Source organism: Mus caroli, unplaced genomic scaffold (assembly GCF_978045245.1).
Source record: "Mus caroli unplaced genomic scaffold, Mus_caroli_1 scaffold_9, whole genome shotgun sequence".
NCBI classification, from domain to species: Eukaryota; Metazoa; Chordata; class Mammalia; order Rodentia; family Muridae; genus Mus; species Mus caroli.
The window spans coordinates 127,089,495-127,113,815 of NW_028227264.1; the positions used below are offsets into that span (position 1 = coordinate 127,089,495).

At 54.1% G+C, this 24,321-nt stretch overlaps 1 protein-coding gene across 1 annotated transcript in view; it reads right to left on the bottom strand.

The window, feature by feature from the left end:
- Window positions 1-24,321, bottom strand: part of Lrp1 (LDL receptor related protein 1) — an 84,146-nt gene that overhangs the window by 7,021 nt on the left and 52,804 nt on the right. The window contains exons 35-73 of the mRNA XM_021175130.3: window positions 23,951-24,082; window positions 23,567-23,701; window positions 23,256-23,385; window positions 23,020-23,146; window positions 21,846-21,997; window positions 21,632-21,756; window positions 20,942-21,319; window positions 18,262-18,451; window positions 14,931-15,135; window positions 14,447-14,639; window positions 13,484-13,609; window positions 13,218-13,346; window positions 12,924-13,043; window positions 12,473-12,586; window positions 11,650-11,799; window positions 11,432-11,554; window positions 11,122-11,238; window positions 10,850-10,978; window positions 10,456-10,578; window positions 10,237-10,377; window positions 9,898-10,088; window positions 9,189-9,372; window positions 8,682-8,767; window positions 8,364-8,483; window positions 7,804-7,991; window positions 7,468-7,673; window positions 6,797-6,985; window positions 6,247-6,395; window positions 5,755-5,848; window positions 5,039-5,155; window positions 4,692-4,811; window positions 4,267-4,389; window positions 3,990-4,115; window positions 3,402-3,518; window positions 2,629-2,735; window positions 2,406-2,538; window positions 885-1,004; window positions 444-566; window positions 52-192 (exon numbers count right to left, since the gene is read on the bottom strand). Coding sequence (XP_021030789.1) covers window positions 52-192; window positions 444-566; window positions 885-1,004; window positions 2,406-2,538; window positions 2,629-2,735; window positions 3,402-3,518; window positions 3,990-4,115; window positions 4,267-4,389; window positions 4,692-4,811; window positions 5,039-5,155; window positions 5,755-5,848; window positions 6,247-6,395; window positions 6,797-6,985; window positions 7,468-7,673; window positions 7,804-7,991; window positions 8,364-8,483; window positions 8,682-8,767; window positions 9,189-9,372; window positions 9,898-10,088; window positions 10,237-10,377; window positions 10,456-10,578; window positions 10,850-10,978; window positions 11,122-11,238; window positions 11,432-11,554; window positions 11,650-11,799; window positions 12,473-12,586; window positions 12,924-13,043; window positions 13,218-13,346; window positions 13,484-13,609; window positions 14,447-14,639; window positions 14,931-15,135; window positions 18,262-18,451; window positions 20,942-21,319; window positions 21,632-21,756; window positions 21,846-21,997; window positions 23,020-23,146; window positions 23,256-23,385; window positions 23,567-23,701; window positions 23,951-24,082 — 5,673 coding nt within the window. The remainder of the gene's footprint in view (window positions 1-51; window positions 193-443; window positions 567-884; window positions 1,005-2,405; window positions 2,539-2,628; window positions 2,736-3,401; window positions 3,519-3,989; window positions 4,116-4,266; window positions 4,390-4,691; window positions 4,812-5,038; window positions 5,156-5,754; window positions 5,849-6,246; window positions 6,396-6,796; window positions 6,986-7,467; window positions 7,674-7,803; window positions 7,992-8,363; window positions 8,484-8,681; window positions 8,768-9,188; window positions 9,373-9,897; window positions 10,089-10,236; window positions 10,378-10,455; window positions 10,579-10,849; window positions 10,979-11,121; window positions 11,239-11,431; window positions 11,555-11,649; window positions 11,800-12,472; window positions 12,587-12,923; window positions 13,044-13,217; window positions 13,347-13,483; window positions 13,610-14,446; window positions 14,640-14,930; window positions 15,136-18,261; window positions 18,452-20,941; window positions 21,320-21,631; window positions 21,757-21,845; window positions 21,998-23,019; window positions 23,147-23,255; window positions 23,386-23,566; window positions 23,702-23,950; window positions 24,083-24,321) is intronic.

Below are 24,321 nucleotides of genomic sequence, written 5' to 3' on the forward strand. Positions count from 1 at the left end.
AGCCACACCCCCTGGTGCCCACCCACCCTCTGCTCTCAGGCCTGGTCCTACCGATGCTGCAATCTTCTTCATCAGAGCCATCGCCGCAATCATCGAACATGTTACAGCGCAGGGAGGATGATAGACAGCGCTGGTTCCGGCACAGGAACTCCTTCTTGTCTTTGCAGTGGGGGTTCTGGGCCGTGGGGGGCTCTGGGGAGGGGAGAGGCTTTAGGCTCTGGATACTGAGAACAGTATCCTTACATCCAGAGACTTCGTGAACACAGGTGTGTCCTGGCTGCTCGCCAGGCTGAGGGTGTGTGTGCTGACCTTGCAGACTCAGGGCTCAAGGAGGCCACCCATACCTTTCCCAAGGGCTCCACTCTCACCAGATTTAAAGCCTTATAGCAGTCTGCTCCCCAGATGCAGCTCCCCTCAGCCCTGGCTCATCGCCCTCAGCTCACCACAGTCCTCCTCGTCAGTCCCATCTCCACAGTTGTCCACGCCGTCACACTGGCGCCCAATCCACAGGCAGACGCGGTCATTCTTGCAGCGGAAGGGCCGGTTGGGAGGGCAGATGAACCGGGCTGTAGAAGCCAGGAGACAGAGCCACAATCAGTATTTGGGGCAAGTGGTAGGGAAGAGCTGGCCACTGGGGAATATAGGAGCCAGGTCTCCAGCATCCTTGTTGTGGATGACCCCTAATCTTAAATCTATCTAACTTATTTGTATGAGTACACTGTTGCTGTCTTCAGATACACCAGAAGAGGGCACCAGATCCCATTACAGATGGTCGTGAGCCACCATGCAGTTGCTGAGAATTGAACTTAGGATCTTTGGAAGAACAGCCAGTGTGCTTAACCTCTGAGCCATCTCTCCAGCCCCCCCACCCCCCTACATCTCACCGCATTCCTCAGGGTTCTCATCTGAGTTGTCCCCACAGTCGTCCTCTCCGTCACACTTCCAGGCCAGCGGCTTGCACAAGGTGTTGTTACATTGAAACTCATCCAATGGGCAGGTCCTCACTGGGTGCAGGGTGAACAGAGGGGTAAGAATGAATGCAGCTGTGGCTGTAGGATGCTGTCTGTGTCACTCGCACCATGGGTGGGACTGAGGCCCGGGGGTCATCACAGAAACTGTCACTGAATCAAACTCAGTCGTCTTCATTTTCTGCCCAGTGGGCAGAGGGGCAATGTGCTTCCTCTGGTATTTAGGGGGAGGAGAGGCTACTTGGGGCAGTGTTGACAGGGGTTTAGGATGTTCTCCTTGAGTAGGTGAGGTGGGACACATGAGTCTAGTATAGTCCATGGCAGGCACAGATGTGCGGCAGTTTGGAGACTTAACTTTGGTTGCTACCATCAGCCCATGGGGCAGAACCAGAAGGCTGCCTTGCAGGTGAGACTCCTGCTTCTCTTCTGACAGGTGTCCACTGACCCCTCCAGTGGCTGAGCCCAGGCATGTTTGGCTATAGCAGCCCCTGACTCACCGCCTGCCCCAGGGAAGGAAGATGAGTAAGAACTGGCCTCTTAACACAGGCAACTGGGTGGGAGGTGGATAAGGCATGGGTGGACCTGGACTACAGGTGTCTGCATGATCTCTTCCTAGCTAGCCTCAGCAAGGTTAGAGCACCGCTGATGTTAAATCTGTTACATTGTATTGTATCACTTTGTATTGTACTGCATCACTTTGTATTGTATTGTATTGTATTGTATTGTATTGTATTGTATTGTATCACTATGTATCATATTGCTAAATACTGGTCCTGGTTGCCCCCAGGGAGCAGGGGATTTTCACATGGAACCAAGTGATGCTAATGTAACCTTGTCCCTCAAGTTATCCCTGATTGGTGAATAAAGATGCCTACAGCCTATAGTTGGGCAAAAGAGAAATAGGTGGGGTTTCAATTCCCAGGCTGGGGGTCTGAGGCAGGGTCCACCAGGAGAGGGAGAAGATGTCATGGGTTAGGTGAGTCATGAAAACTTGTCCAAGAGGGCTCACCAATTGGAGTTAAGAGCTGCTCAGATGGACCATGGCAAGTTGTATCTCAGGGTTATTGATGGGGAAGTAAATTCTGAATAGCTTAGAGGGTAGATATCTACCCAGCTCTGGTATGTTATTGGCTTGCTATAAATATAAAAGTTTTGTGTCTTTTATCTGGGAACTGAATGATTAAAGGAGGGTAGAACCCCCCAGTAAGATTAAAAGAATTAGTACAACAGGGTAAAACCTGCATAAAATGCACACAGAGTGAGCCTGAGTCTTGTCTACTGTTCCAACACTAGGTCTATGCCTGGCTTGCAGTATATGCTTAATAAGGGTTTGTTGCAGTACCAACAAATGGCTGAATTAAAAGATTAAACTGGGCCACACAGTGGGCTGGGGGAGGCAGGGAGGGTGGAGGTGCCAGGATGAAGGGGCTCACTCACCCCCAGTGCCACAGGCTTCCTCGTCACTGCCATCCATACAGTCAGCATCCGCGTCACAGCGCCAGCGCAGGGGGATGCAGTGGCCACTCTTGCACTGGAACTGGTCCATATCACAGCGGGGGGTGCAGTCTTTCTGTGGGCATGGGGACCAGCAGCCCAATCAGGCCCTTGGGGTCCTGCCCTAATTCTTCCGAGACCACCCCTTTCCTTGAGCTCTCCTCACCTCGTCTGAGCCGTCGGCACAGTCATGGTCCCCATCACACTTCCAGCGCCCAGCGATGCAGCGGCCATTGGCACAGGAAAACTCACTCTCAGAGCAGGGCCGAGGTGCTGAGGAGAGACAGGTCCCAGTAGGGTGGGCACAGGGCATCTCCAGCCCTCAGAAATACTAACTCCCAAGCACAAGGCTCATCCCTACATCCATTTGTGAAGAGGCCACAGCTGACTGGTGTAATGATTGAGACACTCAACCAATGGCGGACAGTGTTTAACTGGCTGTCCTCACGAGACTGGCTGGGTCAGGAGGGTACTCACACTTATCCCATTAGGTACAGACACATGGGAGAGGGCACGGGTCCCTGGTCCTGTCCTTAGGACAGACCACGTAGGGGAGGGAGGGGAGAACAAGACCACCGAGACAAGCGCCAGGTCTGGGGAAGAGGCCAGTTAAGGTGGGCAGAAAAGCACGCACAAGGATGGGCGGGGCTCCAGGCAGAGGCAGAGCTGGCAGGAACAGGGGTACACCAGAGACACCTACCTCTGCAACCCCAAGAGGACAGTGTGAAAATGGAGAGAAACATGAGATGAGATGAAATGTCACAAGCTCAAGTACAAGGACATAGAGTAGGGTAGAGCGTGGCTGAGGGGTGCCTGACCCCTTGCCCTCGGAGGCCACCCTCTGCGCGGGGTGGGGGTTAGGAGGGGCAAGGTGCTGAGGAGGGAGATGCCAAGGCCTGGGAAAGGAAATGACGGGGCAGGGTAAGGCGTAGGACATACTGCAGCTCTCCTCGTCCGAGTTATCTCCGCAGTCGTTGTCGTAGTCACATTGCCAGCGGCCCGGGACACAGCGGTTGTTTTTGCAGCGGAACTGGTATGGCTCACAGGTGCGCTCATCTGGGGGAGGCAAGATGTGGAGGCAGATATTGGGGCGGTCAGGGGTGGAGTGGGCGGCAGATGTTAGAGTCTAGGGTAGACAAGCGAGACTGGTGGCAGAGAGAAGGTGGTTATTGCCCTCTGAAAGAGATTGCTCTGGGGCTCAGGCAGTGATAATTGCCGTGTGGTATCTACAGGAGGTTCTGGGGAAGGCCAGCAAAGTGTGTGGGGAAGGCAGCTGATTTGGGGGGATGGGGCAGGTGAACAGGGAGGGTAGAGATTCTGCACAATTCTCTTCTGAGGGACAGTGAGGGAGAGGAGCAGGATTCAGAGGTGGTGGGTACTGCAGGGGAAGCTTCCCGTGTCAGCTCTATGGGGTACACAAGAGCCCCACGCTGGGTCACATCGAGGCCCTGCCCAGAGAGGTCAACCACTGAACTTCTTTCTACCCGGAACCCCAAACTCCCATCCTCTCAAGATGGCTGGGCTTACCACACTCTTCCTTGGGCTCATCTGAACCATCCCCACAGTCATCTTCTCCGTCACACTTCCAGCGCGCGGGGATGCAGCGGCCGGAATCCTTGCAGCGGAACTCATCCACTCCACAGGTCATCTGGGCTGCAAGGCACCGGCATGGGTGAGGAGGAGTCGTCCCCACCAGAGAGCCACTGGGCAAGGGTACGGCAGCCGAGGGAGGGGTCTGTCTGCCTGGGTAATGGAGCCACAGAGGCTGTGAGGAAGGATGGCCCAGGGGCGACGGGCAACTCACTACAGTTGGCAGGCTCATCACTGCCGTCCACACAGTCATTATCCCTGTCACAGACCCAGACTCGAGGGATGCAGCGCTTGGTGATGGAGCACTGGAACTGGTTGGGGGCGCAGGTCACCTCAGCTGCAAGATGGAACAGAGAACGAGGACCTTACCCTTTATCTCCTCACAGCTTTGGTCCCCCACGCGCTCCCCAGAAAGCCTGGCCCTGGTCTCAGTCAGGAGGAAGGAATGGATTATCCCCAGCCTGGATCTGCAGACTGTCCATACCGAGCACAGTGTTTTTACGAGCAAACCAGGAAATGTCCAATGTGACTTATGTCCCCCGCTAATAGAGCTAACTCAGCACCTCTATGGGAAGCAGTGGGCAACAACGGTGTGTGCCAGCCACGTCCCCCACCCACTTCCCTGAACCCGGCACATACGGCAATCCCGCTCATCCTCGCCGTCCCCGCAGTTGTCCTGCCCGTTGCAACGGAAGATGCCAGGAATGCAGCGATTGGTGTTGGTACACTTGAATTGGCTGGGCAAGCAGACGTGAATGTCTGGGAGAGGGAGAAGGAGAGGGAGAGGGAGAGGGAGAAGGAGAGGGAGGGAACTCAGGGCGGGCAGGAGGCAGGCGCCTCCCTGTCCCTTGTAGAGGATGGGTGGACTGTGGTCCCAAGTCCAGAAATGTAGCCTAGAGAGAAAGCTGCTGTAGGCTGGCATGTCCTCTCTCTCTGAACCCCCAAGTGCTGCAGAAGGAATGGCTGGTATCTAGGCAGCTCCTTACCGCAATTGGCCTCGTCACTATTGTCTTGGCAATCATTGTCCCCATCACAGATGAAGGCAGGGTTGGTGCAGATGCCAGTGGAGCACTGGAACTGGCCTGGGCGGCACTTGAACTCGGCTGCCGAGAAAGGAGACTCAGTGTCAGGAGTAGGAGATGGGTTCAGCAAGATGGCCTGGTAGGTGTTGCCACCTAAGCCTGATCCTCAGAATCCAGTGAGGAAAGAGAAAGCTGATTTCTGAGAGTTGTCCCCGAACTGTCACACATTTCACCACGGCATGTGCATGCCTGCACTGGCAAATGCACACTGCACACATGCAGGCACTCAGGCACACACACACTCACACACATGCAGGCACACACAGACACACTCACACACACATGCAGGCACACACAGACATGCACTCACATGGGCACACACATATACTTAGGGGTACACATACACACACAGATATACACATACACACAGACATACACACACACACATTCACACAGACATACATGCACACACACATGCACACATAGGCACATCCACAAAAGCACACACATGTACACACAGACACATAGGCACACACACAAGTGCAGGCACACACATGCACACAGACACACACACACACACAGATATACACACATGCATGCACACACACACTAAAAAAGAAAGAGCAAGGAGCATATAGGCCACTGAGGTCTCCACCCCTGGGGGCGTCGAGAACACTCACGACAGTCTGGAGGCTCGTCTGAGTGATCCCCACAGTCATCCTCCGTGTCACACTTCCACCAGAAGGGGATGCACTTGTCGTTTTTGCATACAAACTGGAGGACAGGTGGGCAAGAGGGGTTGGAAAGGGTATGAGGAACTCAGAAGGCTTTCTTTCTCGGGGTGGAAACGTTTCAGGGAAATAGTGGGAGTTTGTGGGGTGGCAGAGCTGGACAGAAAGCAGGGCTACAATGGACCTAGGAAAGTCAGACAAGGGGCTGTCTGTACAGGGAGAGCATGGGAAGGCGAGGGCTCTAGGTCCTCATGAGATCAGTATTAGAGGTGCTTATATGGTGGCAGTATACAAGGATTGCCGTGAGGACACAAGAGATAGGCAGGAAGTGTGTGGGTGTCGGCATGCCAGAGGTGCAGGCATTAGTGGGTGCCGGGAAACAGGAGTGTGGGGTCAGGGGATTGGGGTGTTGCAGCATGGGCATCTTAGGAGGAACCTCACCTGGCTTGCTGTGCAGTTAGACACGCAGGTACGGCCATCGCCACCCAGATAGAAGTTGGTGGGGCAGGCGCATTTATGACCGCCCCCAGGGGACAGCAGGCACAGGTTGCTGCAGCCACCATTGTTGACTTTGCAGGGGTGATTGGGCACTGCCAGGGGAGAAAGGTTGAAGGGTCATGGCTGCCCACTGGGTTCTCTGACTGTGAGGGTGGGTCCTGCCGGGAATGGTTTTCAGCCTTCTAGAGAGTGTCTGGCCTCCTAGGTACATCTCTATCCTACCCTGAATATGTCTGCTTTCAGGGTTTCCTCTGACGCTCTTGGTCCACACTCACTAATCTCTGGGCTCTCTACTACTTTAGGGCCTGGCTGTCAGAGACCCCACATTGAGCCCAGGGCAGACTGAAGCTGCTAAGGGATCTATAGCCTCTGTAAGTCCGGGACCCAGCAGGAATGCTCAGTCAGTGCTGGGGAGGGAACCTGACCCTTGCTGAGAACAGACCTTTCATGCCTGGACCATGCTTGCCACTCCCCCCTTTTTCTGCTCGATTACCATCTGGCTGGCGCAGGGCGTGGAAGACATGTAGGTCCATGGGCCGGTGCAGGGTGCTGATGAGGAGTGTTTTGTTGGCACCCGTGGTCTTGTGGGCCCGGTTGATGGACTTCGTTTCCCAGTCTGTCCAGTAGACGTAGTCTTCAAATAGGGTCAGCGCAAAGATGTGTGGGATGTCTTGGCTCAGCACTATGGGAGGGAATGCAGGGGAGACACAGCAGTAGTGGGCACTGAGTACAGGCTACGTTCTATGCCTACTTGTCTTCCTTCAATCCCATTACAACCCTGAGATGGGAATGAATCCCAGGTCCTGATGCTTCTACGGCTTCCTAAGGTTCAACAGTGACAGCCTGTCCAACGGCCATACCACTGCTCTGGAGTAGGACATAGCTTCTCTCAGGAAGTATGAAGCACAGGTGTTCTTCAGGAAGTCCTCATGTGCCCACCCCTCAGGCCATTATCCTGAGCTGCACATGGGATAGCCCTTGTTCCTCTAAGGAGCTGGATTGCGGCCTGGTGCCTGGGCCCATCCTAGAGAAGCACCAGGGTATTGAAACCCCAAGACCTCTGGGTTGTGGTTTCTGCACACTATGCCTTCTTGCCACCCTAAACCCTTTAGATCCCTACCGCCCAGGCCTGCTGGCCTCGGGCAGCCTCTCTAGCATACGGACCAACGTGACGGTTGGAGCCATCTAGGCTGGCGAATTCGATGTAGTCCTCACGGGCGTCAGCCCAGTAGATGCGTTCCGTGACGTAGTCCACGGTCAGGCCATTGGGCCACGTGATCTTAGTGTCCACGATGATGCTGCGGCCAGATCCATCCATGCCAATCCGGCCGATCAGTGAGTGGTCACCCCAGTCTGTCCAGTACAGGTACCTGGCAGGTAGGGAGCAGGTGGGGAGCAGTGAATCCTAAGAGTCTAGAGACTGTTCCCACCAGGAGCCTGCAGATTGTCCGGGCTTGGGTGTTTTCCAGGGCTCCCCCAACCCCTCTGCCCACCACTCACCCATTCTGTACATCCACTACCAGAGCTCTGGGCTCCCGGAGGCCAGAGCTGACCAGCACTGTCCGATAGGCCCCGTTAAGCTTGGACACCTCAATGGTATCTCTGCCCTTGTCACACCAGTACAGGTTGCCACCCACCCAGTCCACAGCCAGCCCATCTGGGTTACTAAGGCCCGTCCGGTGCAGAACCTGTAAGGAACACAGGGAAGGAGGAGCTGGTGGCACCCTTAGTCTCTGGGGCATGGCTTCTCCATTCTTCTGACAGTAAGTGGCTATCACTAGGAGCTCCAAGCAGGGGGGTCTCTGGGGCCACCCACACACGCCTAGAGCACACAGAACTCAGAATGCAGTGAGGGAAGGCAGGAGGAGTCTCCTGTGCTTGCACACTTTTGAGTTGAGAGGAGGGGAAGGTGAAGCGAGCAGAACGTTTCTGTGGCTCAGGGAGGAGCAGGGTGAAGCAGTGTTGACAGGTGTGAGAGAAGGGGAGATTCTATTACAGCAAAGGACTAGGGGGAGGGCATGAGGCTTGTCAGCTGACACAGGGCAGCTTTCTGTTTTCACCTGCACATTGCTGCCATTGAGGTGCATCCTGCGAATCATGCTGCCCTGGGTGGTCACGTCCGTCCAGTAGATCATCTGCTCTCGGTAGTCAAAGTCCAAGGCGACTGCATTGTTCAGGCCCTGGGTTTGGGATGGGGACGGGGAAGTCAGCTGCCGCAGGGGCATATGTGTATCTGGGGAGGGATGTCTGGAGTCAGGATGTGGCGAGAGGGAGAGGAAGTAGGAGACAACCATGGGCCTGGCAATGGGAAGAACTGGGGAGGCCATACTGGGCCCAGGCAGTCAACAACGGGTGTAAAGAAGGCTTGGTTTTGGCACCTGCTTAAGCAGTGTGTAGTTGGAGCCGTCCAGGTTGAGCTTCCGCAGGTAGTACCGGTTGGCAAAGATGAGAAATGGCTCCTCATCTGTAGGAGGAAGGTCTCAGCTCAGCTCCAAGCTTAGGTATATTCTGGCAGCTCTGGTCCCCCAGGCTATCTCCAGCAGCCCTGGTCCCCCAGGCTATCTCCAGCAGCTCTGATTCCTCTGGCTATATCCAGCACCTCTGGTACCCCAGGCTATCTCCAGCAGCTCTGATTCCTCTGGCTATCTCCAGCACCTCTGGTACCCCAGGCTATCTCCAGCAGCCCTGGTCCCCCAGGCTATCTCCAGCAGCTCTGATTCCTCTGGCTATATCCAGCACCTCTGGTACCCTAGGCTATCTCCAGCAGCCCTGGTACCCCAGGCTATCTCCAGCTACATTGTATCAAGCCCTCTCCCTACCTGCCACCTGCTGCCCAATCCCACAGCTGCCTGAAATACATCTCACCCACCAAGTGCCCGTCTCACCGGTCACAGCTTTGCAGCTGTGGGGGTCACCGCCACGGGGTGCATAGCCCTCCACACACAGACACTTGTAACTTCCGTGGGTGTTGATGCAGAGCTGGCTGCAGGGGAAGGTGGTGCTGCACTCATCCAGGTCAGCACAGGTCCTGCCATCGTCCTTTAGCCGGAAGCCGGGGCGACAGCGGCACTGTGGGGGTAAGGGATGTGCAGCTGAGGAAGCGGCTGGAGTCTGTGCTTCCCCTTTCTGGGAACCAACGACGCCTAGAGGCCCTCAGGAGGGCTCAGGGAGGCAAGTGGCACACAGACTGCAATCTGTGTACCCTGTCCCTCCGAGTTTTCCTCATGTGGCTGTCATTCCGTCTTGGTGGCTTCCCTCGCCTCCCAGTCCCTTGGTGTAGCTTAGTGCTGGCTTTGATCATCTATATTCACTTCCTTGGGGGTTTAAATAGCCTCTCTGGGGTGATAATTCTTCCTCCAGGCCTGGCCTTTAGCTTGAGCTCCAGAGCAACATATCTACTTGACAACCCACTCTCTTCTCACCCGTGAACACACCCCACTGGCTCTAACTGAGACTCTAACCGAAGAGGGACTTCTGTCTGCCCTGCTCTGTCCTCAGAGCCTAGTATACTGCTGGCAGAGTGGGTTCTCAATAAGTACTTGATGGAGGGATGAGGGGGAGGGACAAAGGGTTCTGGCCGGGTCCCCCGAGTACCTTAAAGCCTATCTTGAGGTCCTCGCAATCCTGACTGCAGCCACTGAGCTTGCGGCTGAGACACTCGTTGACGTGGCACCCGCGTTCGTCTGAACCATCCCCACAGTCGTCCTGGCCGTTGCAGAGCAACGCCTCAGCCACGCAGCGTCCACTGCTGCACAGGAACTGTGATGAGGCATTGCATTTGTGCTCTGTGGAGGGTGGCGGGAACTGGTCAGTGGGATCACAGGAGAGGAGGAGAAGGGGCAGGGCGCCATCTAGAGGCCAACGTGGAGGGTGGTGGGAACAGGTCAGTGGGGTCACAGGAAGAAGGAGGAAGGGCTCCACCTAGAGGCTGACCTGGGCTGGTGCAGTGTGGGTTCTTGGGAGCCTCATCGCTGTGGTCGTGACAGTCATTCTCCCCATCACATTCCCACTGACGGGAGCTCAGACAACGCCCATTGGCACAGCGGAATTCATTGGGGCCGCAGGTTGGGTACTCTGTGGTGGGGGAGGGGATGATGAGGCTGGACCCCCAGCATGGCTAGGCAGGGCTACTCCTCCAGTCACAGGACTCACCACACTCGGGGGATTCATCAGAGCCATCGGCACAGTCACGGTCATGGTCGCACACGAAATGCTTGGGAATACACAGGCGGTTCTGGCACATGAACTCACGGTCATCACAGGTGCTGTTGTACACTGGGGATGGAGGCAGAGTCCCTCCTCAGGCCTGCCCTACTCCTGCCCTGTCCTACTAGCTGTTGATAGTCACTCCCCACCCCCAATCCTAAGTTTCCTGCAACAGGAGTGGTAGCAATGGGCAGAATGGGAGGAGTCTGGATCTGTGAGCTCTCACAAATGCACGGCTCCCACTGAAGTTCTTCCTACCCTTGACCTCATTTGCTGGCGTTTGCAAAGCAAGGCTGCGAGGCTTGATGCCCACCCATTCCTCACGGCCTCTCCCACTCACGGCAGCCAGCGGTGACGCTCTCATCCGCGCCATCGGTACAGTCCTTGTCGCCATCACAGAGCCAGCGCTCGGGGACACACACGTGGGTGCCAGGACAGGAGAAGGAGGAGGGGCCACATGTCTTGCCTTCTGCATGAGGGGCAAGGAGACACAGACTCAGGAGGGGACAGGGCAGAGCGGGCAGCCGTGATAACATGGCCCACTGGTATGTGGACCCTTCCTTAGGGGGTAGGACACTGACCGCCCTGAACCGGATTCAGGCCACTGCTTACCACAGTGAGCCGCCTCGTCGGAGCCGTCCCCGCAATCATCGCTACCGTCACACAGCCACTGCTTGGAGATACACCGGTGGTTCTGGCACTCAAACTGTGCCTCTGAGCAGAACTTGTCTGGAATAGAGGAGAAAGTAATAAGAAGACAAGGAAAGGCAGGGCAGGTGAGCGACTCATCACAAGCTGAAGAAGTGACTCTATTCTGGAGTCTGAGAGGATGAGACACAGTGGAACCCAGGTGTCTCCCCGTGAAGGGCGCTTTCCATAAGGACTGTGAGGTGGGAGCTGTGTAGGGTCCCAGGGCACTCACTGCAGTGGGTCTCGTCCTCGCCGTTCTCACAGTCATCCTCCTTGTCACACGTCCAGCTCATGGGGATACAGCGCCCGCTGGGGCAGGCAAAGTAATTGAGCGGGCACCTGGGACGCTTCACACCTGGGGGTAGAAGGGAGATGTGAAGACTCTGCCAGCCATGAAGACACTGCCAGCCCCGGGCCTCCCGTCCACCCGGCGAGCTTCCGCTGGCCAACCTGGACAGTCACGCTCATCGCTGTAGTCTCCACAGTCGTTGGCGCCATCACACACCCAGCTAGGTGCGTAGCACAGGGATGTCCGCTCACACGGCTGGAAGAGGACGCCTTTCACGCCCAGGCGGAAATAGCTGCTGCAGTCAGTGGCACCTGGTGGAGGGAGGGTGGGTCAGGGGGGTCAAGAGAGAAAAGGAAGGGCAGGGCGCCACCTAGGGGCCAATATGGAAGGTGGAATAGAAGGGGTGATGAGGGTGGGTGAGGGGTCACACCTAGCTCCCTCTAAGACACACTATGGGAGCAATTGCTGGCCCCATGTTAGACTTATGGTTTCAGATTTGGTGCCTGCTGTCCACTGACTCACTACCTCTATGGAGGGAGAAAAAGCAAGGTCAGAGAGGATAGAGGCTACTATTTAGGGCCAGGTGAGCTGAGAGGAAATAAGGCAGAACAGCCTGAGGCAGGAGGGACAGGAAAGTAGGCAGGAGCAGGCTGTCAATCATGGGCAGGCTGTCAATCATGGCAGGCTGTCAATCATGGGCAGGCTGTCAGTCATGTGCCAACTGTCAATCATGGGCAGGCTGTCAGTCATGGGCAAGCTGTCAATCATGGGCAGGCTGTCAGTCATGTGCCAACTGTCAATCATGGGCAGGCTGTCAGTCATGGGCAGGCTGTCAGTCATGTGCCAACTGTCAATCATGGGCAGGCTGTCAGTCATGGACCAACTGTCAGTCATGAGCAGGCTGTCAGTCATGGGCAGGCTATCAGTCATGGGTAGGCTATCAGTCATGGGCCAGCTGTCAGTCATGGGCAGGCTGTTACTCACTGCAATTCATCTCATCTGAGGCATCCTCACAATCCACAAACTGGTTGCAACGACTGGAGTTCCCGATGCAGGACCCATCCCGGCAGCGGAACTCACCCACGCCACAGGCGGTCTCTAGAACAGGGCCCACCAGTACCATCAGGCCAGTGTCCCTCTGCAGGGCCAGAAAGGCCCAGGACAGAGTTCTCGCCTGTCCTCAATGTGCCTGGGGACAAATGCTCAGCCAGAGTGAGGACAGGGTACGGGCTGAGACTAAAAACCAGGGGTGAGGGCAGGGGTGAGGCAGGGGTAAGGCAGGAGGCTAGGGTGAAGCTGGGATGAGGCAGGGGTGAGGCAGGAGGTAGTGATGAGGCAGATGGCTGTGGTGAGGCAGGAGGCTGGGGTGAGGCAGGGGTAAGGCAGGGGTGTGGCATGGGACTGGGGTGAGGCTGGGATGTAGCAATCTACTCACTGTTGCAAGGAATCTCATCAGAGCCATCCCCACAGTCATCCACCCCATTGCACCACAGCATGTTGGATACACAGCGACCATTGTTACACTGGCGGAAAGTCTTCTTGCAGCGGCGTGAGTCTGTGAGGGGAGGGTGTGCATGGTCACAGAAGGCATAGGAAGGGGCTTCTTTCCCCCCTTCCCCCTGCCCCACCAATGACCGTCCCTTCAAGCTCTGCTCTTCATGAGCTGAGGCTATGGAGCTGGGTCACATGGCGCAGGGGACTAGGGAAGGGACTGGAGCAGGACCCTTACTGCAGTAGGAGGGCTTCTCATCCGACTTGTCCTTGCAGTGAGAGACGCCATCACAGGTGAGGCTGAAGCTGATACATTCCCCATTGGCACACTCAAACTCATCTTGTGCCCGACAAGAGGAGTTCACAGCTGTGGAGGGAGAAGGTGTCATGAGTTGCAGCCCAGCCTGAGTCCAGCTTTGTAGCCTGGGCTGGAGTCTGGAAGAAGGGTCTCTTGTACTGACACCCCACAGCAGCCCCTGTCCCAGCTCCAACTCGCTTCCTCACCCCGGCAGGTGAAGTCCTCCTGGAGGATCCGGCCCCCTCGACAGGAACAGTTGACGTGGCCTTGGTGGGTGAGCAGACACAGATCCTGGCAGCCTCCATTGTTGATACGGCAGGGGGAGAGTTCACCTGAGCAGGGGTGGGAGCGGAGGGGGGGGGACCGAAAGCTGAAGAGGGTTCTCTGGCCCTGTACACTCCCAAGATGCCCACCTAACATTCCAGTGCTCTGGACACTGCACACACACAGGCGCACACACACACACACACACACACACACACACACACAAGAGAGGGCCAGGTGTAGGTATGTATGTCTATGTGCAGGCTGGGGGAGGGGAGGATAGGCTACACCTGGTATGTGGGTATGAGGTAAGGTTTAGGGTGTGGGTGGCTCTGGGTAGATGGAATTATTAGGCTGAGTGATAGGATCTCCTGGGATGGGGACGAGCCTAGGACCATGAACAGTATGATGCATGTGCATGTGTGTGTGTGTGCGCGCGAGCGCATGCAGTTTGCATGAGATGGACCTGAGTATATCAAGTCCATGTATGTCCACAGGTGTCTTGAGGGAGTTGGGTTTGAGAAATGTTGGGGCCTTAGGAGTTTCTGGGTGCCAAAGGTATGTAAAGGTATTTGTCTGTACAGAAGAAATCCTGGGAGAGACAAGACTGTCATATATGTATTGTGCAGTCACAGAGATCAGGAGAGACAAGACTGTCATGTGCACATGTGTGCAGTCACAGGGAACAGGAGAGACAAGACTGTCGTGTGCACAAGTGTGCAGGCAGAGATCAGGAGAGACAAGACTGTCGTGTGCACATGTGTGCAGTCACAGGGAACAGGAGAGACAAGACTGTCGTGTGCACATGTGTGCAGTCACAGGGAACAGGAGAGACAAGACTGTCGTGTGCACATGTGTGCAGTCACAGAGATCAGGAGAGCACTGCGGGTGCTGGCCCCACTCACAGCTGTTGGTGTCGTTGGCCACGGCGATGATGCCCATGGGTTGCTGGGGAATGTCTACCCGAAGCAGCTTCATGTCGCTGCCCACATACTTGTTGGCTCGCTGCACAGCCCGCCGCACCCAGTCAGTCCAGAAAATGTGCTCTCCGTACACCGCCAACCCAAAGGGGTGGACAGGCTCCGACTTTAGGATCACCTGATGAGACAGAAGCACCAGCGTCTCTGCATTCGAGCCCCTCATCGGTCTTAACAGCACAGTGAGGGCAGGCAAGAGGGCTGTGGGAAGTCACAGACCATCTGGGAAGGATCTGGGTGTATCTTGTCTTCTCTCTTTTCTAAGCGATGTCAGAACCACGCAGGGCAAAGGCTACCCACAGTTAAGAACTCGGATAGGACCTCTCACCGTGTCCTGGGTCTCCCTGTCTGGTGCTCTGTCCTGGCTTGGTTCCCTCCACATTCCCACCCACCCACCCACCCCTACACTCACATAGCGGTGGGAGCCATCGTACTCGCAGCGCTCAATCTTGTCCAAGGTGGCATCCGAGAAGTACAGCTTCTCCGCCCGGTGGTCGATGGCCAACCCATTGGGCGTGCGGATGTCCTTCTCAATGAGGGTCAGGACGTTGGCTCCGGATAGGGCTGCCCGCATGATGCTTGGATGGAGCTCGTTCCAATTGGTCCAGAACATCAGGCTGATGGGAAACGGGCAAAGGGATCAGGAGCCTAAGGAGTCAACTAGAACCCAGGATGAGCCTCACAACCCGAGAGCCACGAAAGCCAACATAGCCTCGGTGCCTGAGAATAGCCCAGCCAAGGCACTGAGTTACTGCACTACATGGTTAGGTCTGACTGTGTGTGCCCACAGTCACGTACTGCAGTATGGAAAAGGACCATCTGCATTTGCTGAGACTGGAGGCTGTGTGGCCAAGCGAGTCAGCTCCCAGCCCCAAGTCCTGGCTCCACCGCTTTCCAGCCAGGTAGGCTGGGGGGGGGGGGGGGAAGTAGTAGGTTACCTACTTTAGGCAACTTGCCCGACCACTCTGACCTATTTTTCTATTAGTTAGTGGGGGATAATATTGCTGCAGAGGTTGTAAAAACTAAGTACTGTGTATTCATCTCAATGAGAGTTTTCCATGTATTTACTGCTAACTGCTTTCTCTGTACCGAAGATGGCTCTTTAACAAACTATCCAGGAAATTCTTGCTAAGTATTGACTATTTCCTTGGGCACATATGGATTGTACCCTCAAAAATAGTTTTCTGGGGCTGGAGAGATGACTCAGAGGTTAAGAGCATTGGCTGCTCTTCCAAAGGCCCTGAGTTCAATTCCCCGGCAACCACATGGTGTCTCATAGCAATCTACAATGAGATCTGGTGCCCTCTTCTGGCCTGCAGGCATACATGCAGGCAGAACACTGTATACATAATAAATAAATCAATCTTAAAAAAAAAAGTCTTCTTCACAACATAAGGACATGTGAACTTAAGGCCAAGCCATGCCCCACTGTTTGTGGGGTGGTGGTAAGGGCCTGGGTGTGCAGTGTGGAGGATCAAGCACAGCACAGCGGCAGCAGGGTCGCCCTTGGACAGCTTGATTCATTCGCTTGACCTGGGGTGGTGAACCCTTTGCACATGTTCCTTTGAGATGCAGCAAAGAAAACAGAAACAGTTTCAGGATAGATCTGGCTACCGTGCCTCAGCCCCTCCCTTCTCTGACCTCACTGATGAACTCGTATCTTGTCTGTTTGAACTTGAACTTGTAACTTGTCTGTTTACCCTTCGCTCTCCTCTTCTCTCTCTAGGATCTCCAGCCTGGGCTTGAGGTTTTTTACCTCCTGATCCTCCTGCCTCCGCTTTCCAAGTGCTAGGATTACGGGAACATGCTGCCATACGTGTGCCAGGCTAACCGCCTGCCAGATGAGCTACATTCCAGCTTAACCACAGCGGAACGCTTGCCTCCCTCTTTGAGGCCCTGGAGACCCATTGCTCAGGGACAGGACTGGCCTGTTGTTGTTTATGAGACCGAGTTTCCTGTAGCTCTGACTGTCTTGGCACTGTCTCAGTAGACCAGGCTACCCCTGAACTCAGAGATCTGCCTGCTCTGCCTCCCCAGTGCATCACACCACACACAGGACTCTTTATAGATGGAGGTGGCGACCCATTCAGCCTGCCCTGGGGCAGCAGCTGTAGCATGCTTTCTCTCTCTCTCTCTCCCTTCTTCAGATAGGGCCTGTTGTATCCCAGGCTACCCTTCAACTAGTTACATAGCTTAATGACCTCAACTCCCACTTCCTACATCCACCTCCCCAGTGCTGAGATTATAGGCATGGACCACCTTCGCCTGGCCCGAGTGCTGTTTCCTGACTTGTGCAGCCTGGCTTTACAGTGACTTCCACACTCTCAGGTCCAGCCTAGACCACACTCACAGCAGAGCACCAAATTTGGCTTACATGGGATGTACCCTGAGTTAAGAGTTTGGCGGGCTGGCGAGATGGCTCAGTGGTTAAGAGTGCCGACTGCTCTTCTGATGGTCCGAGTTCAAATCCCAGCAACCACATGGTGGCTCACAACCATCCGTAACGAAACCTGATGCCCGCTTCTGGAGTATCTGAGTACAGTACTTACATATAATAAATAAAATAAATCTTTAAAAAAAAAAGAGCTTGGCAAAGCTGCTTTGTGGGATGGTGGGGTGGGGGAGGAGAGGCTTCCTTGGGGCAGAGGGTCAGCAACTAGAAATACAGCGGATGTTCTACCTGTCCAACTATCTGCTTTCCAAGGACACTAATGCTTCAGTGGGGATCAGGAGGAGTATGGCTGGCTGGCTGGCTGAGCCGCTATCCTGACACACTGACTCCTTCTAGCTCTCTCCCCCACCCCAAGACAATCTCAGACCTCTAGTCACCCCTGAGCTGCTTCCCTGACGACATTCTCCCAGACTTCCACAGGGCAGGTCTTTGGCAGTTATGAAATCCTCCACCCTCTGTCAACCAGTCCATTCTCTGTGTACTTGGGGTTTTTGAAGCCACTGGCTCTGGGGCTCTAGAGAGAGAGAGAGCGAGAGCACACTTTCTTGGGCTCAGCCAGGAGGACCTTGGTTGAAACCGAGGATGCCTCTTTTAGAATGGCAGAAAAATATCATGACAGCCCCTCCCCGGAGGCTCTAGGCCCAGGAAAGACAGGCCCCGGGACCAGCCCAGACAGGTGAGGTCACCAAGGCTATGGCATTGCTTTATTTAGTTTCCTAGTGAGGCTGATTGAAAGCATTCTGATTCCAGCTGAACTGGGGAGGGCAGGTCGCTCAGACGTGAGCCAGGACTGCTATGCAGAGGGTGTGGCTCACTAGAAACCTGCACATCAAAATGAAGAAAGACAGGGTAGGCAGGACAGGTAGACCAGCCTCCCTGCCTGCTCAGGCCGGCCATGCCCAGTGCAGTGGGCAGTCCCATTGCTGTCCTGTTTGACCTTTTCTTGCTTTTCTCACTTTGGGGCCTTGCGCTCACAACTGCCTTCACAATGCCTCTTGGTCACTGTAGTAAGACCTCTGCTCAGCAAGGGGTTTGAACAGGCCCAGCCCATATCCTCAAGGTCAGTGAGCCTTCACTGAAGCTTTGAGTCCCACGGTACTGTGTGATGAATGCCAGTCACAAAGCCAGAGGCATCTCCCACGGCCCTCAACCTTCCCTTCACTTCTGACACTTGTATTAAGCAGCGCTCTGAGACGTGATGCATCTCATTGAGGCCAGAAATGGTGGGCCCTGCCCGTCCTCTTTCTGCTCCCGTATGACATGGCTCCCACCCCCGGGCCCAGCAGCTCACTTCTGGCACTCATCCAGCACAAAGGCCCTCGGGTGGTCATCTCCGGACATGGTGATGACTGTCTCCCTCTCGAAGGCCCCTGGGCGAGTCTGGTCCACGGTGTGGCGGGTGATGGTGGATGTGGTGTAGCTTGTCCAGTACAGCGTGTCCCAGCCACGGTGATAGGCCAGGCCTTCCACAGAGCCCACATCTGTGAAGAGACAGGAACAGCTGTGGGTTGAGAAGGGCCAACCAGCAGAAGCAGAGGGGCAGCCTGGTAGGTGCTAAGGGCATGACTGGCTCCCCTGGAATTGTGGAAACCACGAGTTCCTCTGAAGGCTCTTTGGTCAGACTTGCCAGGGCCCCAGGTCCCCTCACAGAGCCACGTCACACCACCTGCGTCATGACCCGTGGCACCTTCTTTCTTCTTCCCTTACCCACCCCCTACCCCCTGGCCTATGTGTGGTCACACTCTTCAGAAGTGGAGTTCTGTTTATTCATGTGTGGGGGAGATTCCGGCTAACTGAATTCTACTATTCCTCTGGGGCCAGACTGGAAAGCTTCCTGCTTGCAGAGGCCTTGAACTGGAATTTTTTGGGGGAGGGGGAGGATGGGGGGGGTCGAGACAGGGTTTCTCTGTGTGGCCCTGGCTGTCCTGAACTCACTCTGTAGACCAGGCTGGCCTCGAACTCAGAAATCCACCTGCCTCTGCCTCCCAAGTGCTGGGATTGAAGGCGTGCGCCATCACGCAGGGCTGAGCTGGAATGTTTTTTTTTTTTTTTTTTAAAGCAGATGTAACTAAAAAGACAGAGCTGAACAGTGCTGTGAGCAGCTGCCAGGGGAGGCTCTGGGGCTCCCTGGGACGTGTCTATGTGACTGCCAGAGGCTGAGCACATTGTAGGACGGACAACAGACAGTGTGAAAGGAGGGGCTGGCTCCCAGTCTCTCCTGATGGAGCTGAGATTGAGAGTATCCAGTTAGGTGCTGGGGATGGACCCCCAACGTCCTGCACATGCTAAGCACGAACTCCACCAGCCCTCAGACACAGACAGGATGTCATAGAGAAAGTGTGCCAGGAGACAGAGGGACAGAGGGACAGGTCTGTTCTTTTCTATGCGGTACCTCGTCAGCACCTGGCTGGTCTGAATGGACCTCCTGGATGAAGAGAGGAACAAAGGAGGAATGGGAATAGCCTTGGGTAACACAGTGTTCACCTAGCATACACAAAGCTCTGGGTTCAAGTCCTACTACCACATAAAAAAGGGTATGGTGGTGGCGCACACCTATAATCCCAGATGACCCCAGTGCTGTGCAGGCAGGAGGATCAGAAGTTCAAATCAAGGTTATGTGTGGCTACAAAATGTTTCTTAAAAATGTAAAGGAGTGGGGCTGGAGAGATGGCTCAGAGGTTAAGATAACTGACTGCTATTCCGAAGGTCCTGAGTTCAATTCCCGGCAACTACATGGTGGCTCACAAACATCCGTAATGAGATCTGACGCCCTCTTCTGGAATGTCTGAAGACAGCTACAGTGTACTTACATATAATAAATAAATAAATCTTAAAAAAAAAAAAAGAGAAAGAAGTAAAGACGTAAAGAAGAAGGGGGTGGGGGTGAGATGGCTCAGCGGTTAAGAGCACTGACTGCTCTTCCAGAGGTCCTGAGTTCAATTCCCAGAAATCACATGGTGGCTCATAGCCATCCAGAATGAGACCTGATGCCCTCTTTTGGAGTGTCTGAAGAGAGTGACATTGTACTCATATACATAAAATAAATAAATCTTAAGCCTTCCACTCCAGGAAGAAGTGGGGCTGGAGAGAGGAGAAGGAGGAGGAGGAGGAGGAGAAAAAGAAGAGGGAAAAAGGGGGAGGAGGAGGAGGAAGATGAGGAGGAGGAGAAGAAAAAGAAGGAGGAGAAAGGAGGAGGAGGAGAAGAAGAAAGAGGAGGAGAAGAAGAAGAGGAGGAGGAAGAAGGAAGGAGGGAGGAGGAGGAGGAAGAAGGAAGGAGGGAGCAGGAGGAAGAAGGAAGGAGGGAGGAGGTGGAGGTGCAGGAGGAGGAGGAGGCGGTGGCAGCAGCAACAGCAGCAGTAAAGGGAAAACCTGAAGCGGTAAAAGGCAGTGCTGAGCACTAAGACTCTTTCTGGTAACAGCTCTGTGGCTTTCATGGCTCTGGCAGGGCCACTGGCTGCCAGGCTCAGCTTCCATGTGCACGCCCCTGAGACCCTGACTCCTGAGGTCAGGGTAAGAAGCTCGCTGGATCTGCTGACTCCCACTCGGGGAGAGTTGCACCTGGGCCCGTGTCTGCTGCCTGTGCTTGTGTATCTTGGTGTGGAATGAAATCAGTGCAAGGAAGGAAGAGGCCTCCTTCTGGCTCCATGTAAAGGACAATGTGCAGGTTACCACAATGGCAGTGGATCCTGCCAGCCCCGTAGGTCAGTGGTCCTCAACCTTCCTGGTGCCTCGATCCTCTAATACAGTTAGTACCTCGCGCTGTGGTGACCCTAACTGTAAATTTTTTCCCGTTGCTACTTCCTAACTGTAATTTTGCTGCTGCTGCTATGAATTATAATGTATTTCTGATATGGGAAGCCCTGCCTTGGGGCCCACCCAGCACATGGGTTTGGTTGGTGCCCGTGTGTCCACACACTGACACTCCCCCCATCTCCCCCACTGTTTATTGGGAGGACTCGGGCTTGGCTTACTTTCCACAATGGTGGTCCTGCCCGAGCCATCGTCATTGATCTGCTGGATGTTCCCAAAGTGGATGTCACTGAAGAAGATGCGGTTAGGGGTCCCCGGGGAGGTGCCTGCTCGGTAGTCAAAGGCCAGGGCGATGACATTTTTCATGTGCTCGGGGTCTTCGAAGGGCTGCACCGGTGCATTGAGGTTACGCTCATCCGACAAGTGGATGCTCTTGAGGATGGTCCGCTCTGAGTAGAGCAGGTAGCCAGCGTACTCTCGGCATGAGGCCCCGTCTTCTGCCAGCATCCCGTGGGCACAGGCACAGGCTCGCTGTCCGCCACCCCGATACAAGCAGAGCTGCTGGCACCCGCCGTTGGCTACCGCGCACACATTGGTACCTGGGGGCAGAGAGCATCGGAGGGTAGAACATTGGAAGGTAGCGCATCAGAAGGTAGTATGGTGTATAGCATAAAGAGAGCTCTTTGGTCTCTCTGTCCTCGGATCAGTTGGAAATTTCAGCTGATCCCTGCTTAGCTATGGTATCTAATATCTAGATCTATCCCGCTCAGTCCTACCTCCCTGCCCCCAGCTCTTGTGAATCACTGGAAAGTGCCCTGGAGACTCTGACTGACTTCCTGCCTGGTCCCTCTTCCTCCAAAGCTCAGCTGTCCTTGTTCACCTTTCTGGCCTGGCCCAGAGCCCAGCCTTACCCTTCTGCCTGTCCCTGTTGAAGACCTTGATGTCTTTAAGCTGAACACCAATGCCTGTCCTCAGAGGCACGGAGTCTGTAGCATTGTCTTTGCAGCCGCGCTTGATGGAGCCATTGGCGTGAGTTCTGGAGAAGGGAAAGCCGTGTGTAGGGTATGTCACCAAAAAGCCAGAAAGAAGAAACCCATGGGAGAGGCAGGACCCAGCCCCCCTCACCTGTCACTCCAGTAGATGAAGTCCTCGAACACGGACACGGAGAACATATCCATGTTATTGCTGGACAGGACCACCTCCCGGTTCTCGCCCGTTTCCAGGTCGATGCGCTCGATCTTGTCCATCCGAGCATCACACCAGTAGAGCTTGCCACCCTGTGGACAGATGTACCCAGCTCACCTTGGGGCTCTCTAACTCCTGCTTTTCAGTAGGGATCATCTCCATGTGTAACCACACTTACTGTGTGGACCTGTATCCACACACCCTCACTCCATACTTTTTAATTTATTTATTATTACTGCCATCATTTGCAGCATTGGAGACTAGTCTCAGGACCAAGCATGTTAGGCAAATACCATGTTAGCGTCTTATCTATGTATCTATGTATATCTATGTATCTATGTATGTATCTATTTACCTACACCTATATTTATCATCTAAAATCTATCTATCATCTATGCATCTATCTATGTATCTACCTATGTATCTATTTATCTATCACCTATCTATTTGTCTATAGATGTAGATCTATCAATCTATCATCTACCTATTTATACATCTACCATATATCTATTATGTATCTATCTATCATCTATCTATCTATCATCAATCATCTATGTATCTATATTTATGTATCAATCTATGTATCTATCATGTATCTATGTATCATCTATTATCTATGTATCTATGTATCAATCTATGTATCTATGTATCTATCATGTATGTATCATCTATTATCTATGTATCTATGTATGTATGTATCAATCTATGTATCTATGTATCTATCATGTATCTATCATGTATCTATGTATCATCTATGCATCTATCATCTATGTATCTATGTATGTATGTATCTACCTATGTATTTATCTTAAATTTTTGAGATAAGATCTTACTGGATAGTCCAAGCTGGCCTCAAACTTGAAGTGATCCTCCTGTCTCAGCCTCTTGAGTGTTAAGCATATGCTACCACACCCAGCTTTCTCATACTCTACTTCTGCATGACCACCCTCCATCGTCTTAGGGCAGATTACTATTCTCGGTGACAAATGGGTTAAAGGCTGCCACCACCCTCCCTGGTCCACGTCTAACCCTGATTGGTTACCACAGGGAAATTGATAGGGAAAGGCCCAGAACTCAAGTCATCACCTTCATCAGCTCCAGGGTGTGTCCGTACCTGATAGTCTACTGAGATGCCATTGGGCCAGCTGATGCTGACATTAACCAACACCACTCTCTCTGTGCCATCGAGGCGAGACCGCTCAATACGTGGGTAATGACCCCACTCGGTCCAGAACAAGTACCTGTGGGTAGGGATGGAAGTGGGGGTGAGAGTCCATCCCACTCAGAAGCTGGGCCTTGTCAGACTATACTGTGGTCAAGAGATCTAAGCCAGCTTGCCTAGCTCCTTACCCCTTCTCTGGATGGACAGTGATGGCCCGAGGCTTGTCCAGACCCTGGGAAATGACCACATAACGAAAAGAGCCATTGAGCCGGGCAACCTCGATGACATCGAAGCCCTGGTCCGTCCAGTAGATGTTGCCTGAGGAGGGAGTCAGTCGGTGGGGTTCAGGGAGATTGGTAGGGAGGCTTGTGCCTGGTCCCCTTCCATCCAAATCTTCCCTGTAGCTCCCATTGGCTCCTGAACATACCTTCACAGACTTCATGTCCCCATGGCCTGTGCCTTTCCCCCAAAGCCTATTTTCCTTCTACCATTCATTCACCTGCGATCCAGTCCACCGCGATGCCCTCCACACGGCCAATACCGTTGGTCACCACATCCTCTCGCCATGTCTGGTCACGCTTGGCCCTGCTGATGGTGCTTAGGCCCATATCCACCCAATAAATAGTGTCATTTTCTGGAAGCAGAGGGGCAGACATGAGAATGCCCCTCAATGCAGAGGCAAGGCAAAGGGTCAAACCATGAGGAGGGTCAGGATAGCACCGAATGGGGGTTGGGGTGCCGGGTGCTTTCTTGGAAGTGGGGAGGCAGCAGGAAGGAGTGAGGCAGCTGCTACAGTTGGTACAGGCAGCCCTTCTAGGACTTTAATGTGTCACTCCCATAAACTACTGGGGCATGCTGACTAATCCCTGGAACAATAGCTCACCAGCATGGAAGTCGATTCCAACAGCCAGCGAAGTTCCGGACACTGGGACCAGGGCATCCGACTTGTCATTGGGATCTAGTGGAATTCCCCGAATTCCCTCATGTACAGAGTACAGGAGAAAAGAGCCCACACCTGCAACACAAAGACACTTTAAGCATGAGCCTTGCTGACAAAGCTAGGTTCCTGTCACCCTCAAACTGCTTTTCTCAACTTCCCCTTTGGCAGTTTCTTCTACCCATCTCCTGGACCTCTAAACGCTCACACCACGTGTGAGGCCCGGACCTTGGACAGGAGATGGCACCTAACTGCGTAGGGCTTCTGAGAGCCCCAGCTCTGGGAGACCACCTGCATAACCACTATTCACCACTAGA